This window comes from Vigna umbellata, chromosome 1 (genome assembly GCF_029865625.1).
Source record: "Vigna umbellata cultivar VRB3 chromosome 1, Vumbellata_1.0, whole genome shotgun sequence".
Classification (NCBI taxonomy): domain Eukaryota; kingdom Viridiplantae; phylum Streptophyta; class Magnoliopsida; order Fabales; family Fabaceae; genus Vigna; species Vigna umbellata.
The window spans coordinates 101613225-101630620 of NC_142165.1; the positions used below are offsets into that span (position 1 = coordinate 101613225).

Sequence of the window (17396 nt, forward strand, 5' to 3'; positions counted from 1 at the left end):
ATTGGATATTTTTAACACAGTTCATGTTCACTGCTGTTACCTACGTAACATGGCTGCAATAGCTTCTAACTTTGAGGATTAAGACCTTTTGTAATATTCTCATAACCCCTACTGTATAATGCCCGTGAACCTTCCTTGCGATAATATGTCAAAAAACTCCTCACAAAAAACTCTTTATTGGGTGGCTGTTGTCACTCTCAGTCTCAACTACCATCCAAATTTCATCATCACAAAAAAAGACAGGTAGTGGAAGCAATTGGTCTGAAAAAACAAAATAAATAGCCATATACCGACCACATTTATCATTTAAACACTGATTCTCATACTCCACTCCTCCTTATCTATCTCTATATCTATGTGATGCCCACCTCAAACCTTACCATATCCTACCCTTTTGCCACTGCCCCATCACCCATGGACTGGTTCTCCTGGCTTTCAAGAACCTCTCTTGAGCCTTCCTTAATCTATGACTACGGCCTCACCTTTGCACGCAATGAGCTTCAATTGGAAGATGCTTGCTACTTCAACCACGAGTTTCTTCAGAGCATGGGCATCTCGATTGCCAAGCACAGACTAGAAATTCTGAAGCTTGTGAAGAGGGAAGGAAGAGGAGGAGGAGGTCGACCGAAGAAGCTCTCTGGGGTCATCAAGAAGTGCCTTAGGAAGTGCATGAACAAGTTTGTTTCTCGTGATGATGATGATGATGATCACGTAGTGAAAGGTGTGCCCTCCTTGATGCCTGTTTCAATGGCGCCACCAGAGATTAATTGGTACGAAGGGAAAGTGAGAGGGTCATCGGTTTTGAGGAAGCAACAAGAAGGAAGCGAAGAAGCTAAGGAAGAGAAGGCTCTACCTGTGCCTCCCATGTACAGAAGCAGGACCATTGCACTTTCAGGACCGTTGGATGGTAGTAGAATCATGCATGACAAAATGGTCCACAACAGGGCCTTGAAGCTATCTGGACCACTTGATGGAAGAATGCATGAGAGAATGATGATGATCAACTCTAACAGAAGCCCTTTAATACCTAGGTCTCTGGATGCAAGATTTGTAGCCACAGCAAAGAGTCCAAGACTGTCAGGGCCTCTCGATCCAAGACTCATGCCTGCGGAGACCAAAAGCCCAAGACCTCCAAGGGCTTCAGATTCAACAAGGCTCGACATCGAAAGCCCAATGTCTTACAGTCCTTATAACAAGCCCAAAGCCGATTTTGACTATGACGATGATCACACACTCTGGCCTTCACTGTTTCAAGATCTGAAACCGACTTGATTTTGTCTTTTCCGTTCCATGGTGAGTGCCGATTACATTATCATTCTTTTTCTTTCATTGGTATCTCAGGATAGAAACTTAGCAACTACCTATTATCATATGAAATCTCATGTTTTGCCGCAACGCTTAAACGCCTTGTCCCTGCTTCTCCGACCACTTGTTAATACATTATCATTTTTTGTTATCCAAGGTCGTAATTTCATATTATAAGGTAACAGTCCCATATGTAGATGACCAACATTTTAGGTTTATTTATGTTATGGGCTTTGTCTTTGGGTAAATATATAAATAGGAAAACATTCACCGTCACCAACAAAATGTTGAGATCACGTAATGTTTCTCCGAAAGTAATTAATTTATTTGCTGATAGTATTCTCATTCAAAGGAATTAAAGCTAAAGTCCAAATATCACTTTCAGGCGGCACCAAACTAAAGCTAAACTAAAATGTTACGTTCAATAACAATTAACAGATATTGAGCTCATTCGTTGTATAATTATCATCACATACATTGAAATAAACGATTGTTCCAAACAGTATCTGATAGATTAATTAGCCTACAACCATGTGCATACAGATCACGTATCACACTTCCTTCACCTTTAACAATTCTCAGTGGTCAGGGTCATATCCCAACATTGAAGCCAACATCTCTTGCCTGATAGATTGTTTATCAGCATTGTTGAAAATGTAATGGCAGACCAGGAAAAAGCAGCTAGACAGGTTTGTCTGTAAAATAAAGTGTGGTGTGCTATATTTGTTATTGAACTTGAGTAGTTTTTAGTGGCCTGAAGTTTGAGGTAGCTTAAACGAACCCCCAGAATAAAGCATTTGGTAAACGGGCTTAATTCTTATAGTCAAGATAATGCTGGAGAGAGTACCCGCAACACACACACCAGCCAGAGTGAAAAAGGTTAGCTGAAAACAACTTGGACCAATACATGCAACACCTGAAGCAATGAGGCCTTCGCCATGTTGTTTTGCTGCCTCGTTATCATATACGTGTCCTGCTAGAAGAGCCGAGAAAAGTGATGCACCAAGTGGATTCCCCAGACCCATGAAGTTGCTCAACAAACCAAAGTGTTTCAACCCAAAAAGCTCTGAAACAGTGGGAATCACTATGGAAAATTGCACGCCATAGCAGATGCCAAGAACTGCAATTGCAGGATAAAGTGTTCCCTTGATAGCATATGCAAAGAGAAGGTACAAGAATATCATAATTATCTGCGTGCATGTCATCCAAATTGTCCTTGGAATCGTTTTTGTCCTGCAAATTGTCAAAACAATTATACTTTATTCATGCGTCGTCATTCATATTTAGATGGTAAAAAGACAGGTACATGTGTATAAAACAAATTACAAGTGTATTTAGTTTTATAGTAATTGTCTTAAAAGTATATTAAAACAGTTCACGAATGACTGATATAAAACTATAAAATTCTAAAACTAAACATCCACTTCAACTCAACACAATCACTACCTACTTTTACTTTCACAAATTAGAAAAGTCTAATTTACATCTAAAAATAAACATACACTTCAACACAATTGCTACCTACTCGTGGTGGGCAAAACAGCAAATAACAAGTGCTAGTCAAAAGTAGCACGGCACTAATTATCTGAAATGATTACAATGATCTCTTAACTGATATGGGCGAGAGTAAAATCTTAACTTAACCGAGAATAATTACTTACCTGACAAAATGTTCTGAAACAACTCCTCCACCTAGCCGACCCACAAAATTGAAAAAGCTGAATAATGACAGCAAAACAGTGGTATCTTCCATACCTTGTGCAATGCCAATCTGAGCCAAATTATTCAGAACGGTAACCCCTGTTCCAACCCCAACAAAGTAAACAAAAAACAGTAGCCAGAAATCTGCCTTAACGAGAGCCTCGGTAAACTTAAAATCTTCCCCTCTCTTGGGCCTTCTCTTCTTCCTCACTGCCCCCTCACCCTCAGCGAGAAGCATGGCCACCTCAGCTGAACCATCCACATCATTAAAACTTCCAAGGCCACTGGTTGATGAAGATGATAGCAAGGGTTCTGTGTTGTCCACCTTGCCATCTTGAACCAGAAAGTCGGAAGATCCAACATGTTGCTCTGGTGTTTCTGATGCAGATGCTTTTCTGGGGCACAGTGTCATCTTTATAGGGATTGCAAGGGGGGCCAAGAGAAGGAGAATCATCACAGCCAACATAACAAATGATACTGTATAATTCATGGGGACAAAGTTGTCGAGTATTGTTGTTGCAAGTAAGTATAAACCCAAGGCTACACTAGCAACTTGGATGAATAAAAAATGACTGTTTTCAGAAGAATCTTCACCGGAAGCCGGAGTGCAAGGCCGAACAAGAAACATTGTACTGAAGCATAAAGCAGGAATACCAATGGCAAGGAACAACAGGAAGTTGGGTGAAGAATTATGAAAACCCACGCTGTAAATTTCCGTAAAAACTGCAGCACTGAGCCCCGAATAACCTTTCAGGACTCCTGCAACTGTGCCTCTACTGACAGGGAAATTTCTCATGTTGGTGACTAGAATAGCAGTAGATAACCATGCACAGCTGTTGGTAGCTACAGCAAGTGCAAGCCATAGCTGCAGCACCAAAGATAAAAAGAGATGATTATAAACCAGGCCCTTTCAATATCATGCACAATATAACAAACAATTTTCCATCTAACAATTATTAGATGAACCAAACAACAATACAATGAAAGGAAAATTGTAGGTAGAGAAATATAAAAAAAAAAAAAAACAAACATGGAATCTCAATTTCAAACAAGCTATAGAAAATGTTCGATACTGTGGCTATTCTCATATCAAAGTCCTTATCCTAAGTACTTCCTTTCATCTTTGTCTCAGATCATGTTTGTCTAAAGATATCAAATACCCAACAACCAATAAGGCAGTAAAACAGAACTGACTCTATGATCCCAGGAAAAAAAAAACATAAACTTGCTGATATAAAGCGAAAAAGATATGAAAATGATGAAGTTACCACAATGAAAGGAACGCAGTCAAATGTTTTAGAAATAGCGAGCCAGAGAACACCAAAACCAAGGAATGATAAGAGACCACCAATGAGAAGAATGAGCCAAGGGGGGAACTTGTTGCAGGCGAGACCAGGAAGAATGCCAAGGTTCTCACCAATATCATTGGCAACACCAAGCAGAGTAATCTGGCTCTGGTTGAAACCCAAAACGGATTTCAAGGAATGAGAGTAGAGAGGGAAAGTGTAGCCATTTCCTGAACAAATCTGAACCCACACGGCAGCTCCAAGTCCCACCCAAGGTGGCCTTTTCCCTCCCTTCACTCTCAACATTTCGCTCACTTCAGCTCAAGAACAGCACACAACAACACAAAACACCAAAGACCTTTCCTTCACAAAACGGAGAACCAAAAAGAAAGCATATGGTCAGAATAAATCAGTGTGAGAGTCAGAACGAGATAAATCTGTGCTGGTCACTGTTCTAGTGGTAAAAACGGGCCAAAAGATCACTACAAAGGTAAAAAATTAATATTTTATACTTTTGAGGAAGATCGTGATTTAAATATTCCCTCAACACGTTCGTCTAGGATTGATAGTGGTTGTTTCACGGTTCTGGTCAATTTTAGAAATGAAAATTTGCTTAAATTCCGTGAAGAGGACGTGTTTGTACTAATTAATTGGGTTGGGTACAAAAGTGTTTTAAACTTGGTTATGGTGTTGTTGGTGAAATGCAGCTTCCTTGGAAGCTCTTAGTTTGGTTTGTTTATTTTTTGGGCACTACCAACATGTCCCATGTGATGTGTAAAGTGCTTTTAGGATGCTTCGTATTCGTATAGGATGGGTGGTTCTTCGAGGTGGTGTGGATCAATCGCGTTTTCAGAGGTTGAGACACACATTTCTTCGTCGGCACCCTTCAGTTTCTTAAAGATGGGTCAGAATTGGCTTAAGCATGGAATTTTTTTCAAAAAGAATGCAACTTTTCTTTCCTTTGGTCCAAAGTTTTACATTTCCTACTCAACTTGTGGGCAAATGAACTTGTACCCAAATTTCTTGCTCACCTTATAAAGAATCCAGTAAAGGATGAATGATCTTTAATTTTTTTCAATTAAATAGGAGAACAAATATGTATATATACATATTTATCTATTGTTGTATTCGTTTTAATATTCATTTATATACTTTTAATTTAAATTACTAAAGTAACTATAATTTATTAGATAATATACATAATATTTTTTTTTTGTTTCATTATTTAGTTTGTTTAATTTTCACTAAATTTACTCATAATTTTTAACGTACTTTTTTTTCTTATATGAGAATACTTGATTATCAATTTTAATTACTAAATTCTTCAAAATTACTAAGTAATATAAAACCTTATTTTATTTATTATTTATTATTTTAATTTTTTTAAAATAATTATCATTATCTATCTTTAATATATTTCTTATTTTATCATATTCTTTTTTCTTTTATGCCACTTTATTTAAAAGTGTATCAATACACTTGTTTGATATTTTTATTATTTTAAATATTTTATTTTGTTATTTATTTTATTGATTTGATAATTTTTTGTGGAATTATTTTTACTTTTTAATTTATTCCATAATTATAATTTTATCATTATTATTATATAAAAATATTTGATAATATAATAATTTAATATTATTGTCATCAATTTTATTTATATGGATTAATATTTAGAAAAAAATATAATATTTTTAAACTTAAATATTTATCTTTTTATAACTTTTTAAAAATATAATTTTAATTTTATTCATTTTGTTTAATGTTTGGAAAATTAATAAAAATTTGGTTGGTGTGAAATTTTAATTTTGTGTAACGATAAAATATTTTATATAATTATCTTTTTTATCTAATTATTATTTAATATTTTGATTTAAAATTTATATGATTATAATGTTTCTTAACGTATCATGATGAAGAGGAGGATGAAATTCTTTTTTATATCCATTAAATATAAGAATGGAAATAAAAATCTGCCTCTATCACCATTATAAATTACTAGAAATTAATATGTGTTATTTTTTTTCATGTAAATCACATTGCATTAATATTACAATCACAAAGGCGATGTAATGAAATGCTTTATTATATTTTAATTGTTTGTTGTAGAATAAAAGTAAAGAATATAGATTATATATACAAAAATTATTTAATATTTTCATAATCTCTAAAGTATTTATTAAATTTTGTAAATTATACCAAAAATTTAAATAAACAAACAAAAAGCAATAAATACCAACAAAAATACTATACTTAAATATTTTTTACTTCTAATAAATTTATGGATTTTGTGTTCGGTACTAAATAATGTTTCTTTAGTTACTTTTAAAACGTAATATTTTAGTTCCTCTCATTTATAAAACAAATGTTTTTTAAGTAATGATTTGATTATTAAGGGATCACCAAACCTATCATGCCAATTTTTTAAAATAAGTTTTTCGATGATTGTGTTTGCTAATTTTGGTTTTTATTCTGAAGAAAACGGTTTCACATGAAAGTGGTATTTCTATTTTAATTCATATTAATTAAGTTGTAAAGTATCGTTTACGTAACTATATCAGTCATTGTTTTGGTCATTTAACTGTCCATGTAATATAAACCAATAAATAAATAAAAATAAAAATCGAGATAGAAAGTTATTATCAGAAATAAAAAATATTTAAATCAAAATACTATTAAATTGGGATATCTAATAAACACTCAACAATTCTTTCATATTCTCATAGTTACATAAATATTAAGATCTGTTTTCGTTTTCTATAATTATTATCATTTTACCTAAAATCATATTCATGTTGCTAGAAATGTGTATTTGTTTTGATACTCAAAAGAAAATCGTCAATTTTGAAAATTTGAGTTGAGAAAAAAAAAATAAACATTGGTAAAAGCTTATTCTGAGTGAATGGGGTTTAATTGAATAGACAAAATTCTGATAAGTATGAGGAAAAATAATTAAACATTTCAATTGAATGGAATGAGTCAAATGTTTCAATCACCGTTTTGATATTTTCAATGCCAGTAATTTGACTGTAGCATTTGGCCTGTAGGACAACAAGAATATCAACTTTTATTTTCTTTTTTTTCTTTAACTTATATGGTTTTGTTTTCAATTTTAATTACACAAATTTGGGCGTGAGTCTTTTTTAAATATTTATAAAAATTTACCTATTAATAAACACCTTGACTATTATACAATTGACCATAGCATTGACAATTTTTAATTCTCAATTTTTAATCAAAGCTGTATCGTAGGGTCGGACGACTTTGATTAGTAATGCACACCATTTAGAACGTACTGCGTGCAAAATAAATAATAATCGTAATACACTACTTAGACTGAATTTGTTTATAATAAATTATAAAATTGACATAATAACTTATTAATTATGTGTAGTTATATGATTAAAATTTTGAATTAGACTTTTTATTAAAAAAAATTTAATGTTATTCCCAAATTTATGGTATATGAATTATTTGTTAGTAATTATTGTAACAGTTTAGTAGTATAAAACTAAAAAAATAAGCATAAAATATTTGAAATAGAAAATTTATAATTTTGAAATAATTGTTATTACAGTTATTCATAATTATAGTAATATGAGAAGAAAAACAAATAACAACAAAATTACAATAACACATATCTTTTCAGATATAAATCAACTCTTGTTTTCTCATCTACTCACACTAATAAAGGTGATCATTGAAAAAAGAAAAAAAAAACAACACAAACAAACCAACACAAAAGAAAAAATAAACCAATGTTTAAAAGAGTTTTCATAAAATAAAAGATAAAGATATTATCATACATCACTTCCTCAAAAAAACAACTTTATCACATGTGAAGATTTAAATTAGACTTAATTATCTAGACAAAACATTAATGTGAAATCTCACGGAATATTGTACTTGTGATAGTCTCTATTGTTCTACAAAACCATTGTCAATGTGGATTTTCCCTTTATGCACAAGGTTAGTTTGTTAACATCTTTGGCTAAAGTAAAGCCCTAGACTGGAACATCCTACACTTATCATCACATACCCCATTCTACGTTTGAATGGTTATTAGAGTGACATGATAACTACCACATATTCCATTACTCCCCTTGAGTTTGAATAGAACGACAAAATAACCCTCATATAAGTCTATTTTAAATTACCTAAACTTAAATAATTATTAGAGTGATAGAATAATCTCTAACATTTTGACTCTCATACCCATTCTTACCCTAATGAAACACTATCATAGAATTTCTACTAAATCTATGAAATTATGCTAAACACATATACAATATTCATCATCATTACAATATGATACATAATTATTAACATGCATACTTAACCATATATCTATCAATAATTTTCATATTTATATTATGAATTAACCATTAATTTAATATTTAGAGTATGATGCATTAAACCTATCATACGAGACATATGCAATTTAAGGAAATATATAATCTGGAATAAATATTTTTATATATTGAATAGCATATTATAAAAACAAAATATATTTCAGGTTGTACAAGTTAAAATATATTTATATTAATCCTAAATATACTTTTTATTCTATATTAAAATATATTAACTTTCGTTAGGATACTTCCCGTAGTTATGGTTCAAAGCTTCAACAAAAACAACTTTATTCATTGAATTTAATAATCAATAAAATGATAAGAAGTATATTTTAATACTGAAATGAATTGACATCGATCAAATAATGCATATATGAAATTTGGGGCTAAGATAGACAAGAAAAACTGGAGCTAAGCGAGCCAATCATATATGCACTAATAATGTAAAACTAATAAAAATGTTGTTATATATGATAAGTTGGTTAACTGTCAGAACAATTACCTTAAAAATAATTTCTTTAGTTTAATTTTAAGTAGCCTTATTCATTTTCAGTTTTGAATATGTTTGTTGCAGATTCCACAGCCAGAACAATACTCGTTGTATATGTGTTTCATCCATCACTAAAACATCATCACAACTATATATATATATTACATGGAAAAGTTATAATCTTTTTTTCTTTTTCTTTTTCCACATTCTGTAAAACTTATGAATAAAGGCCGGTCCAAATACAGATATTGGGCTGGTTAATACTTCTGGCCCAAAAGTTTGGATATGTATGTCAAATTTGAAGTTGAGTAACAGAAGGAACATTGTTTTATGAGATATTTCTCAGAATTAAAGTTATATTTCCAAGAGGGTTACTCCCTACACCATCACACATTCCTTCCTGCACCACCACACTTTTTTTAAATTCCAAAACTATCTTTTATATTTTAAAATATCCTACACCTCCTCTTTTTTCTTGAACGGATGTCGACATCTGTTGAAGAAAAAATTCTTCAATGGATGTGCCACATCCGTTAACGGATTCCCACATCCGTTTAATTTTTTCTTTTAAGTTTTTAGTTTTTTTAAGTTTTTAAATTAATATATAAATATTATTTAACTCTTTTTAAAATTATTACTTAATTATTTATAAATTAATTTTATTTTATTTAATAAAATAATTATTATTAATTTAATTTACGTATTATTATTTTAAATAATAATTAAAATATTTTTGAAAAATTTATTAGAAAAGGATACGGATGTTGTAATCCGTGAGTTTTTTTCTTTTCAAAGTTTTTAGTTTTTTATTTTATTATATTTTAAATTAATATATAAATATTATTTAAATTTTTTAAATTATTATTTAATTAATTATAAATTTATTTTATTTTATTTAATAAAATAATTATTATTAATTTAATTTATGTATTATTATTTAAATAATAAAATAGTTTTTAAAAATTTATTAAAACAGGATGTGGTAAATGAAGTTTTTTCTTTTTAAAATTTTAGTTTTTAATTTATTATATTTTAAATTAATATATAAATATTATTTAATTAATTTAAAATTATTACTTAATTATTTATGAATTAATTTTATTTTATTTAATAAAATAATTATTATTAATTTATTTTATATATTATTATTTAAATAATAATAAAAATAGTTTTAAAATTTTTATTTAAACGGATGTGGCAATCCGTTAACGGATGTCGCCACATCCGTTGAAGATTTTTTTTTTTTTTTAATAAAATAAATAAATTAAAATATAAAATATATAAACGGACGGATGTCAACATCCGTTGAAAGTGAAAGGGATGTTGACATCCGTTTTAGAAAAGGACAAAATTGATATGGGGTGGTACAGGGAGTATTCGGTGGTGGTGGAGGGAGCAACTGCCTATTTCCAATCATGACCAGAATTTTGTTTACAAAAACTATATGAAAGTGATATATAGTCATTAAAACTCACTATCTTGATTATCTATCATAAATAATTTTTATGTTATCTTGATTTGTATTAAATATAAAATTGACATGATCAATTTAAAATATTTGACATAAAAAAAAATCTTGCAATAATAAATGTTTATTGAATATAATAACCAGAATAGTAATTGACATCTTTTTAATTTTTTTAATTTTTAATTTTAAATGCATCTTTTTACTAAACATTTAAATAATTTATTTTCATTGAAGTGAATGGATATCCATTAATTTCTTATTTATAATATATATTTAAAAAGAAATATCAGTGTTGTGGACAATATGTTTAGAAGATCACAAAAGTTGTCTAAACAGAAGTTAGCAGCGTCAATTATATTGAAATATTTAATAAAGAATCCAAAATCATTAATTATCGAAATTTCTTCATTTTTATAACATTCTTTTCTTATGCAGTTAATACATTCAAAAATTAATTTTAATCAATAACAAATAAATTAACAATGATTTCAAAGTATTTTATAATAATAGTTACAAAAACCAATTATTAATTTTTTTATTAAGTCACCATAAATCTCATTATTTAAATCATGTCTACAATAAATGTAAAATTTAGATTGATATATTGTTAGATTTATCAGCGCGGATTTTATATTTGACAAGGCCTTAAAAGAATTCTTTTTTGCAATAATTAGAGTTTTCCAAAGATGATTTTTAGATATCGATGAATAATGTTATTTAAGTAAATGTTATGAATAATGTCTTATGCAAAAGTTTTACTAGGAACAATTTCGGAAAAATTTAAGTGATTTATTCTCTATTAAAGTATCTTTTTTTTTTTTTTCTCAATGTGTGGTTTGGTTTTTTTAAGGAAAAATGCTATTAACAGAGATTGATGGTTTGGAGAGTTTAACACGAGCTTCATTAGATAGAGGTAAGTATCAAGGAAATTATAAGTTTATATGCACACTACATCTAAGTAAGTGAAGTTAATGAATTACTTTTATTTATGACTTAATAGTATTTTTTTTTCCTATATTTATAATAAAGATTTAATGTTTTTGTCTTTATTTGTCTTTTACTTATTACAAACATATAATGTGAGTATTAATTACGTCATTTATCATATGTTGTTTATGGAACTAATTAATAAATGCGTAAAAAAAAAGATTGTATTAACATATACAAACTCATCATGATCTTTAAGATGGCGTTAATATTAAAAGGGGATCACATTGAGTTTTTTTTTTTAAAATATAAAAGTCATATTGATTAGAAAAAAATAGAAGAAAAAGATTGAATTATATTGTTACAAATGTAGAGACAAAATGTAATTAAGCTTCTATTTATTAAATGGTAGTTTAGAAGTATGAAGATATGTGATGATTAACATGTTACAGGTATGTACATGGAAAAATGTTATGGGCATATATCTAAGTATTTTTTGAAATGTCAGAAGGTATACATGTTAACGATGAATCGAAAATTGAAACAACGTAAAAAAAATTATGTTAATGCAATTAAAATGTGTATGGATTGTGAAATTTCATTGTTTCCCGAAAATGGATGTTCTTATGCTAAATATCGTTAAAGTAATCATCGCTCAAATAATACTACTCATGCAATATGTAATAATTATTACACTCGTTATTCACCATCATTTAAACTATAATATAGATGTGTAACTCAAATAAATTCTTATTTCTTGAGTGAAATAAAAGTCGAACCAACTTATTATTGAAAATAAATATTATTCTTCTTATTAAAATTGAATAGTATAACAAATTATGAGTAATTGAGGAGAATAATGTTAATGAATATATGTATATGTAATCTGTACCGAGTGTTTAATGTTTTAAATGAAATTAGTTTGTTTTTATATGTACATTTTGAGTATTATAATTATATATAGTACATAACCAGTAATATTGCTCATCGAAAATGCATAACTAGCAAGTAAAAGAGCTTATTTACATTTTATTTGTGATGTAAATATTCTTTAAGAAACATTGTATATTAGAAGGAAAATTGAGATAATAGTGAAGAAAAAGTATATCCTTGTTGTCTGATGTATGTTGAAGATACTACACGAAGTTAGTAGTGACCAATAAGCAACATCATGGAAAATAAAATAAAATATGAATAAATATAGAAGTTTCAACTGGTTGCATAAGGACAATAATATATTAATAACTTTCGAGGGGTTTAATCCAATTTAATTGCTCAATTAGGCCCTTGCACGGATTAAATTTTTGGATGACCTAGAACATTGAAGTGGAGAGTTTTTTTATATGTGGCATTAACAGGGTGTTACGTGAAATTTTTTAAGTTTAAGTTTCACGTGAAAAATGCTTGATTAAAAAATTAAATAAAAATGTCATCTTTCATTACAATGAAACATCACTAAGAAATTATGTTTCTTGTTATCACCGAAAAATCTTCTTTCCTATACATCAAATCTGTGAGAAGAAATCCTAAAATCAATTCCAAAAATCCTCTTCCTTGTCATCACCCAAAAATTCCAAATTTCACAACCTAAAGAACCCTGCACACTAAGCCATACTCTAAAGGAGGAGTCTCAACAATACGCTATACAAGGAGTCCCACTTGCATATTCCGAATACTGATTGCAAAAACAAAATGACTTGTGCCTAAAATTTGATTATAATTTGAAACGTTCAAAACAGTACACCACACAGGGTTTTTTTTCTCATCGAGATACCCACTTCAACGATATACTCATCGTCCCCTTCGCCTTCGCTGCTTGCCTCTCAGGCGCCAATGCCACCTCCTCCATCGTTCTCATCGCTGGGTCATAGCCGAAGTCGCTGCCAGCCTCTCGTCGACACCTCCGCGACCTCCAACCCCTATCAACAGCTCCAATGTTACTTCTAGGTTTTTGCTCTGTTTTTGCTATTCCCATCAAAATTGTGATCCCCCACCACGAGGTGTCCTTCAAAGTCTCCAAGACTACCACTATGTTTCGCCCCAAGTGAATTCCCCAACCACACGAAGCCGCATCGGACAATTCCAAGTCCCGGAGTGGTCTTGTTAAGGCTGGTGAAAGCATTGCTCAAATTTCACAGTCATCTTCATATCCAGCTTATCGGTTTTCTGGTGAACTTATTTTTGCACCATAATCCTCATTTGCATCGTATCCTCTGCCTGGTGGTAGGTTCTAACAGTTTTTCCCAAATCGCAGTACAAAAGATAGGATGATAATATTTCAGCTCATAAACAATGATGAGTGGGACTTACTTTCACAAAGAATTCACACAGCATCATTGAAGTAGTTGTTTTAGCGAGACGATGTAAACAGCTCAAACGTGCCATCAAACTTTGAAATTTTGCTAAAATATGAACTGTAATTTGGGTTTCAATTCTCATATTTTTTTTATTTTCTTTAATTATATATTTCACGTATATGACTGTGAATGTCACATTTAAAAGATTATTAACGTCAATGTTTCATGTTATAAAAAATTTAACCCGTTAAATTAATTTAACGACTAACACTTAGCGAAACTGATAAGACGGGGTCTTAATCGTAAAAACCCCACATAGATTCTCGAAGGGGTTTAAAAAAGAAAAACATCTTTATGATATTGTGTGTGCAATGAGAGAGGCCTAATATGAGAAGACAAAAACACCGTCTTCTGGACATCATATCCAAAGCTATCCAAACCGACTTACTCATATGTTCACATGGCCTTGTCACATAGTGACCCATAAAATCCCAAAACATATACATTAAAAGGGACCCACTGTTTAAAAACAGTACCACATAGGGAACTCAGTTTTAGGGTTCCATTCTAAGCATAATACGACAAATAGTTTGTTAATTAGGTTCGTGTCAAAGCAGAGGATGATGAAGCAAGTGTCGTGTTCTCTCAATTACTCAACGTTTGCACTGTCTTCCTCACAAGGCTTATTTACTGTGTATTGTGAAAACTAAGACTAAATAAATTTGACAGTACTGACAGTGTATAATATTTGTTTCTGATAGTTGAAATAATATAAAAAATTACAAGTTGTGAATCGATGTTGGTAAAATGGTGTTTTAAATGGTAATTGGTTAGTAAGATTTAAAAGTTGAAAGAGAAATGGCAGAAAAGATAAGTATCCAAATAAGGAAAGAAAAGCGACAGGTCGTATTGGAGAGGTTGAACCTTATCAGCTTATCCAGTTCAGATGATCTTCTTCCCACTGCAACTTTTATTGTGCCATGCGTGCCCAGTTCAATGAATCAGTAATGGGGTCCCTCTTTGTTTTCTTTTCAGCCTCTTTATAATCAAAGTTTTTTTAAATATTTTCACTACGATATTTTTCAATATTGATTAGTTCATATAAATTATCTAACTTAGTTTCTTATATCAATGGAGAATTAATATTAATTTTATAAAGGTTAGTTTCAATCCTTAATGAAAATCTTAATATAATCTTTTACGTGTAAAGAGGATACCTGTTTTGTCCACATATTTATTCGTTTTATTTTTATTTTTTAATATAATTATTTATTAATATTTTAAATATTAATAATTATACGCCGTTTTATAAATTGAAAAATAGTTTCTCCTCTGTCACATAAACTTAATAATTAATTTAACAATTTTATATTTTATTAAATATTATTTAATAAATCAACGGTTTTAGTATTTTTATTTTTTATTATTAATATTGATAATATTATTTATGATAATATCAATATTAATGCTATTATTTAATAATAAAGTATTTTAAATAATAAATGTCATAATTTTTAAATATATAACAATATATAAAGAGATATTCTGTAGACATTTATTATTCCTATTTTGTTTTTTCTAATATAACTGTTTATTGATATTTTAAATATTAATAATTATAGATAGTTTCATAAATTGAAAAACAGTTTCTTTCTCATGTACTTAATGATTGGTTTAACAATTTTATTTTTTATTAAATATTACTTAATAAGTCAAAATTTTTAATAATTTTAATTTTTATTATCAATATTGATAATATTATATATGACAATATTAATATTGATAATATTATTTAATAATAAAATAGTTTAAATAATAAATGTTATAATTTCTAAATATATTTGTCACCCATAATAAACTATTTTATTGTAGTTTTGTTTGCAAATTTATTTAATAATTTCACTTTTTTAACAATAAATATTATTATACATAGGATAAAGTGAGATATTTACCACTTTTAATATTGAAAAGATGTCTAATAAATATTAAGAATCAATATTTAATATATAAATTATATAATCTTATTATTCAATTATCTTTTTAATTACTAAACTAGTATTTAAGCCTAATAATAATAATAATAACAATGTATTTTTACTAGATTTCAAAAATTCACTATGTTAAAGAGTAGACAAGTATATTCTAAAATTTTGTTAAGACACATGCACAAAAAGAATAAGAGTTATGGAACCATTTTTGAATCTCTTTGAAAAAGCATATCAAAAGCATAAAAAAAATTATTAGTAAAATCTTTCAATAAAATTTGTCTTAGTAAAATCACTACATAATTATATATAAAATAGAGATTTAATATTGAGAATAGGTAAAACATTTTAAAGATATAAGAATATCACACAATTTTAATATTAGTAAAAATTGATACTTGTTACCATAGTAATAAAATAAAATAGTTTAAAGAGAAAATATTTTATTTCGCATTAGTAGGAGATTATGATTATTTATTCTGTTTTTTATACTACATTATATATTATTAATATATTATACATACATTACATTACTTTTTACTTTTAGATTTTTAAAATTGAAAAAAAATATATGTATGATATGTTTTATACAGAACCAAGAAAACTTGTTGAAAAATATGTCATACTTCTTTTTAAAGTAAATATTTTTTCAATAATATATGTATACAATCACTTTTACCAATTAAACTATACCAAAATCGATAACAAAACTATATAAAAAAATAAAAAATCTTTAAAGTAAATAAATTTAAAACTTTAATAAGATAAAAATATCGTAATTCCTCCATCACTAAGATAAAATTAAACTTTTAAAAATATAAAATATTAAGACAATAACTTAGTTAGAAATTCACAAAGCAAAGAAACAAAAGAGAAGAAAAAAAAGACCAGAAATAAGAAAAATAAAATAATTTAATTGAGAGAAAATAACAAATGAAGAAAAAGTGGATATAAGGGACCCATTTGTTGATGAAAGATATTGGATGAATCAGCGGCACTTTCTTTTAGTTTCATGAATCAATGAATGGATACCTTCACAATGCCGTTGCTGACTTCTGTGCCAATCTACGTCACTGTTATAAATAAATCATTCTTTAATATTTTGAATTTACCAATATCACCGAATCTTTTTTATTCTAAATTTCTTATTTAAAAAGTGAATAAGTAGCAATTCTATCATATGATATCTTCATTTTTTTATATAAATAAATTTCATTCATCTTCTTGTTATTTTCCTTTCTGTATGATATTTTTCTATTTTATTCTGAAATGAGTCATATTCTTTTAGAAAAAAAAAATGTTATTTTTACATGAATATCAACTCTTTCCTATATTATATAGACAGTGGGTTTGGAATCTTATATCTAATATTAAATTTCAAAATTTGAGAGATATTAATAATTGCAACTTTTCTTCTGTTTATGATAACATTGTTTAAAATATATTGATGATCTTGGTTTGGAGATTGATATCCAACTTTTTCACTTTCTTTAATTAGTGTTCACATTAGTTCACTTATACAATGATTTCACGTCAATTCTCACTTGTGTCTTTGATTATTTTTACAGAAAAACAAATATAAGTA

At 28.7% G+C, this 17396-nt stretch overlaps 2 protein-coding genes across 3 annotated transcripts; one reads left to right on the forward strand and one right to left on the reverse strand.

Moving 5' to 3' along the window:
• The first annotated feature begins 218 nt into the window (after positions 1-218).
• On the forward strand, positions 219-2025 carry LOC124841845 (uncharacterized). 2 transcript variants are annotated; one of them, XM_047318206.2, is made up of 2 exons: positions 219-1293; positions 1849-2025. In XM_047318206.2, exon 1 carries the CDS (start codon positions 361-363, stop codon positions 1270-1272), a length of 912 nt encoding a protein of 303 aa, XP_047174162.2. In that variant the 5' UTR covers positions 219-360; the 3' UTR covers positions 1273-1293; positions 1849-2025. The 2 variants fall into 2 exon arrangements, with proteins under 2 accessions (XP_047174162.2, XP_087961351.1); XM_088105225.1 differs by having other exon boundaries at positions 1895-2025.
• On the reverse strand, positions 1703-4990 carry LOC124841843 (protein NUCLEAR FUSION DEFECTIVE 4-like). Its single transcript, XM_047318204.2, has 3 exons — positions 4275-4990; positions 2967-3871; positions 1703-2538 (listed from the first exon to the last, which is right to left on the reverse strand). The coding sequence occupies exons 1-3, from the start codon at positions 4596-4598 to the stop codon at positions 2052-2054; spliced, it is 1716 nt and encodes a 571-aa protein (XP_047174160.1). The 5' UTR covers positions 4599-4990; the 3' UTR covers positions 1703-2051.
• Between the last annotated feature and the right edge of the window lie 12406 nt (positions 4991-17396).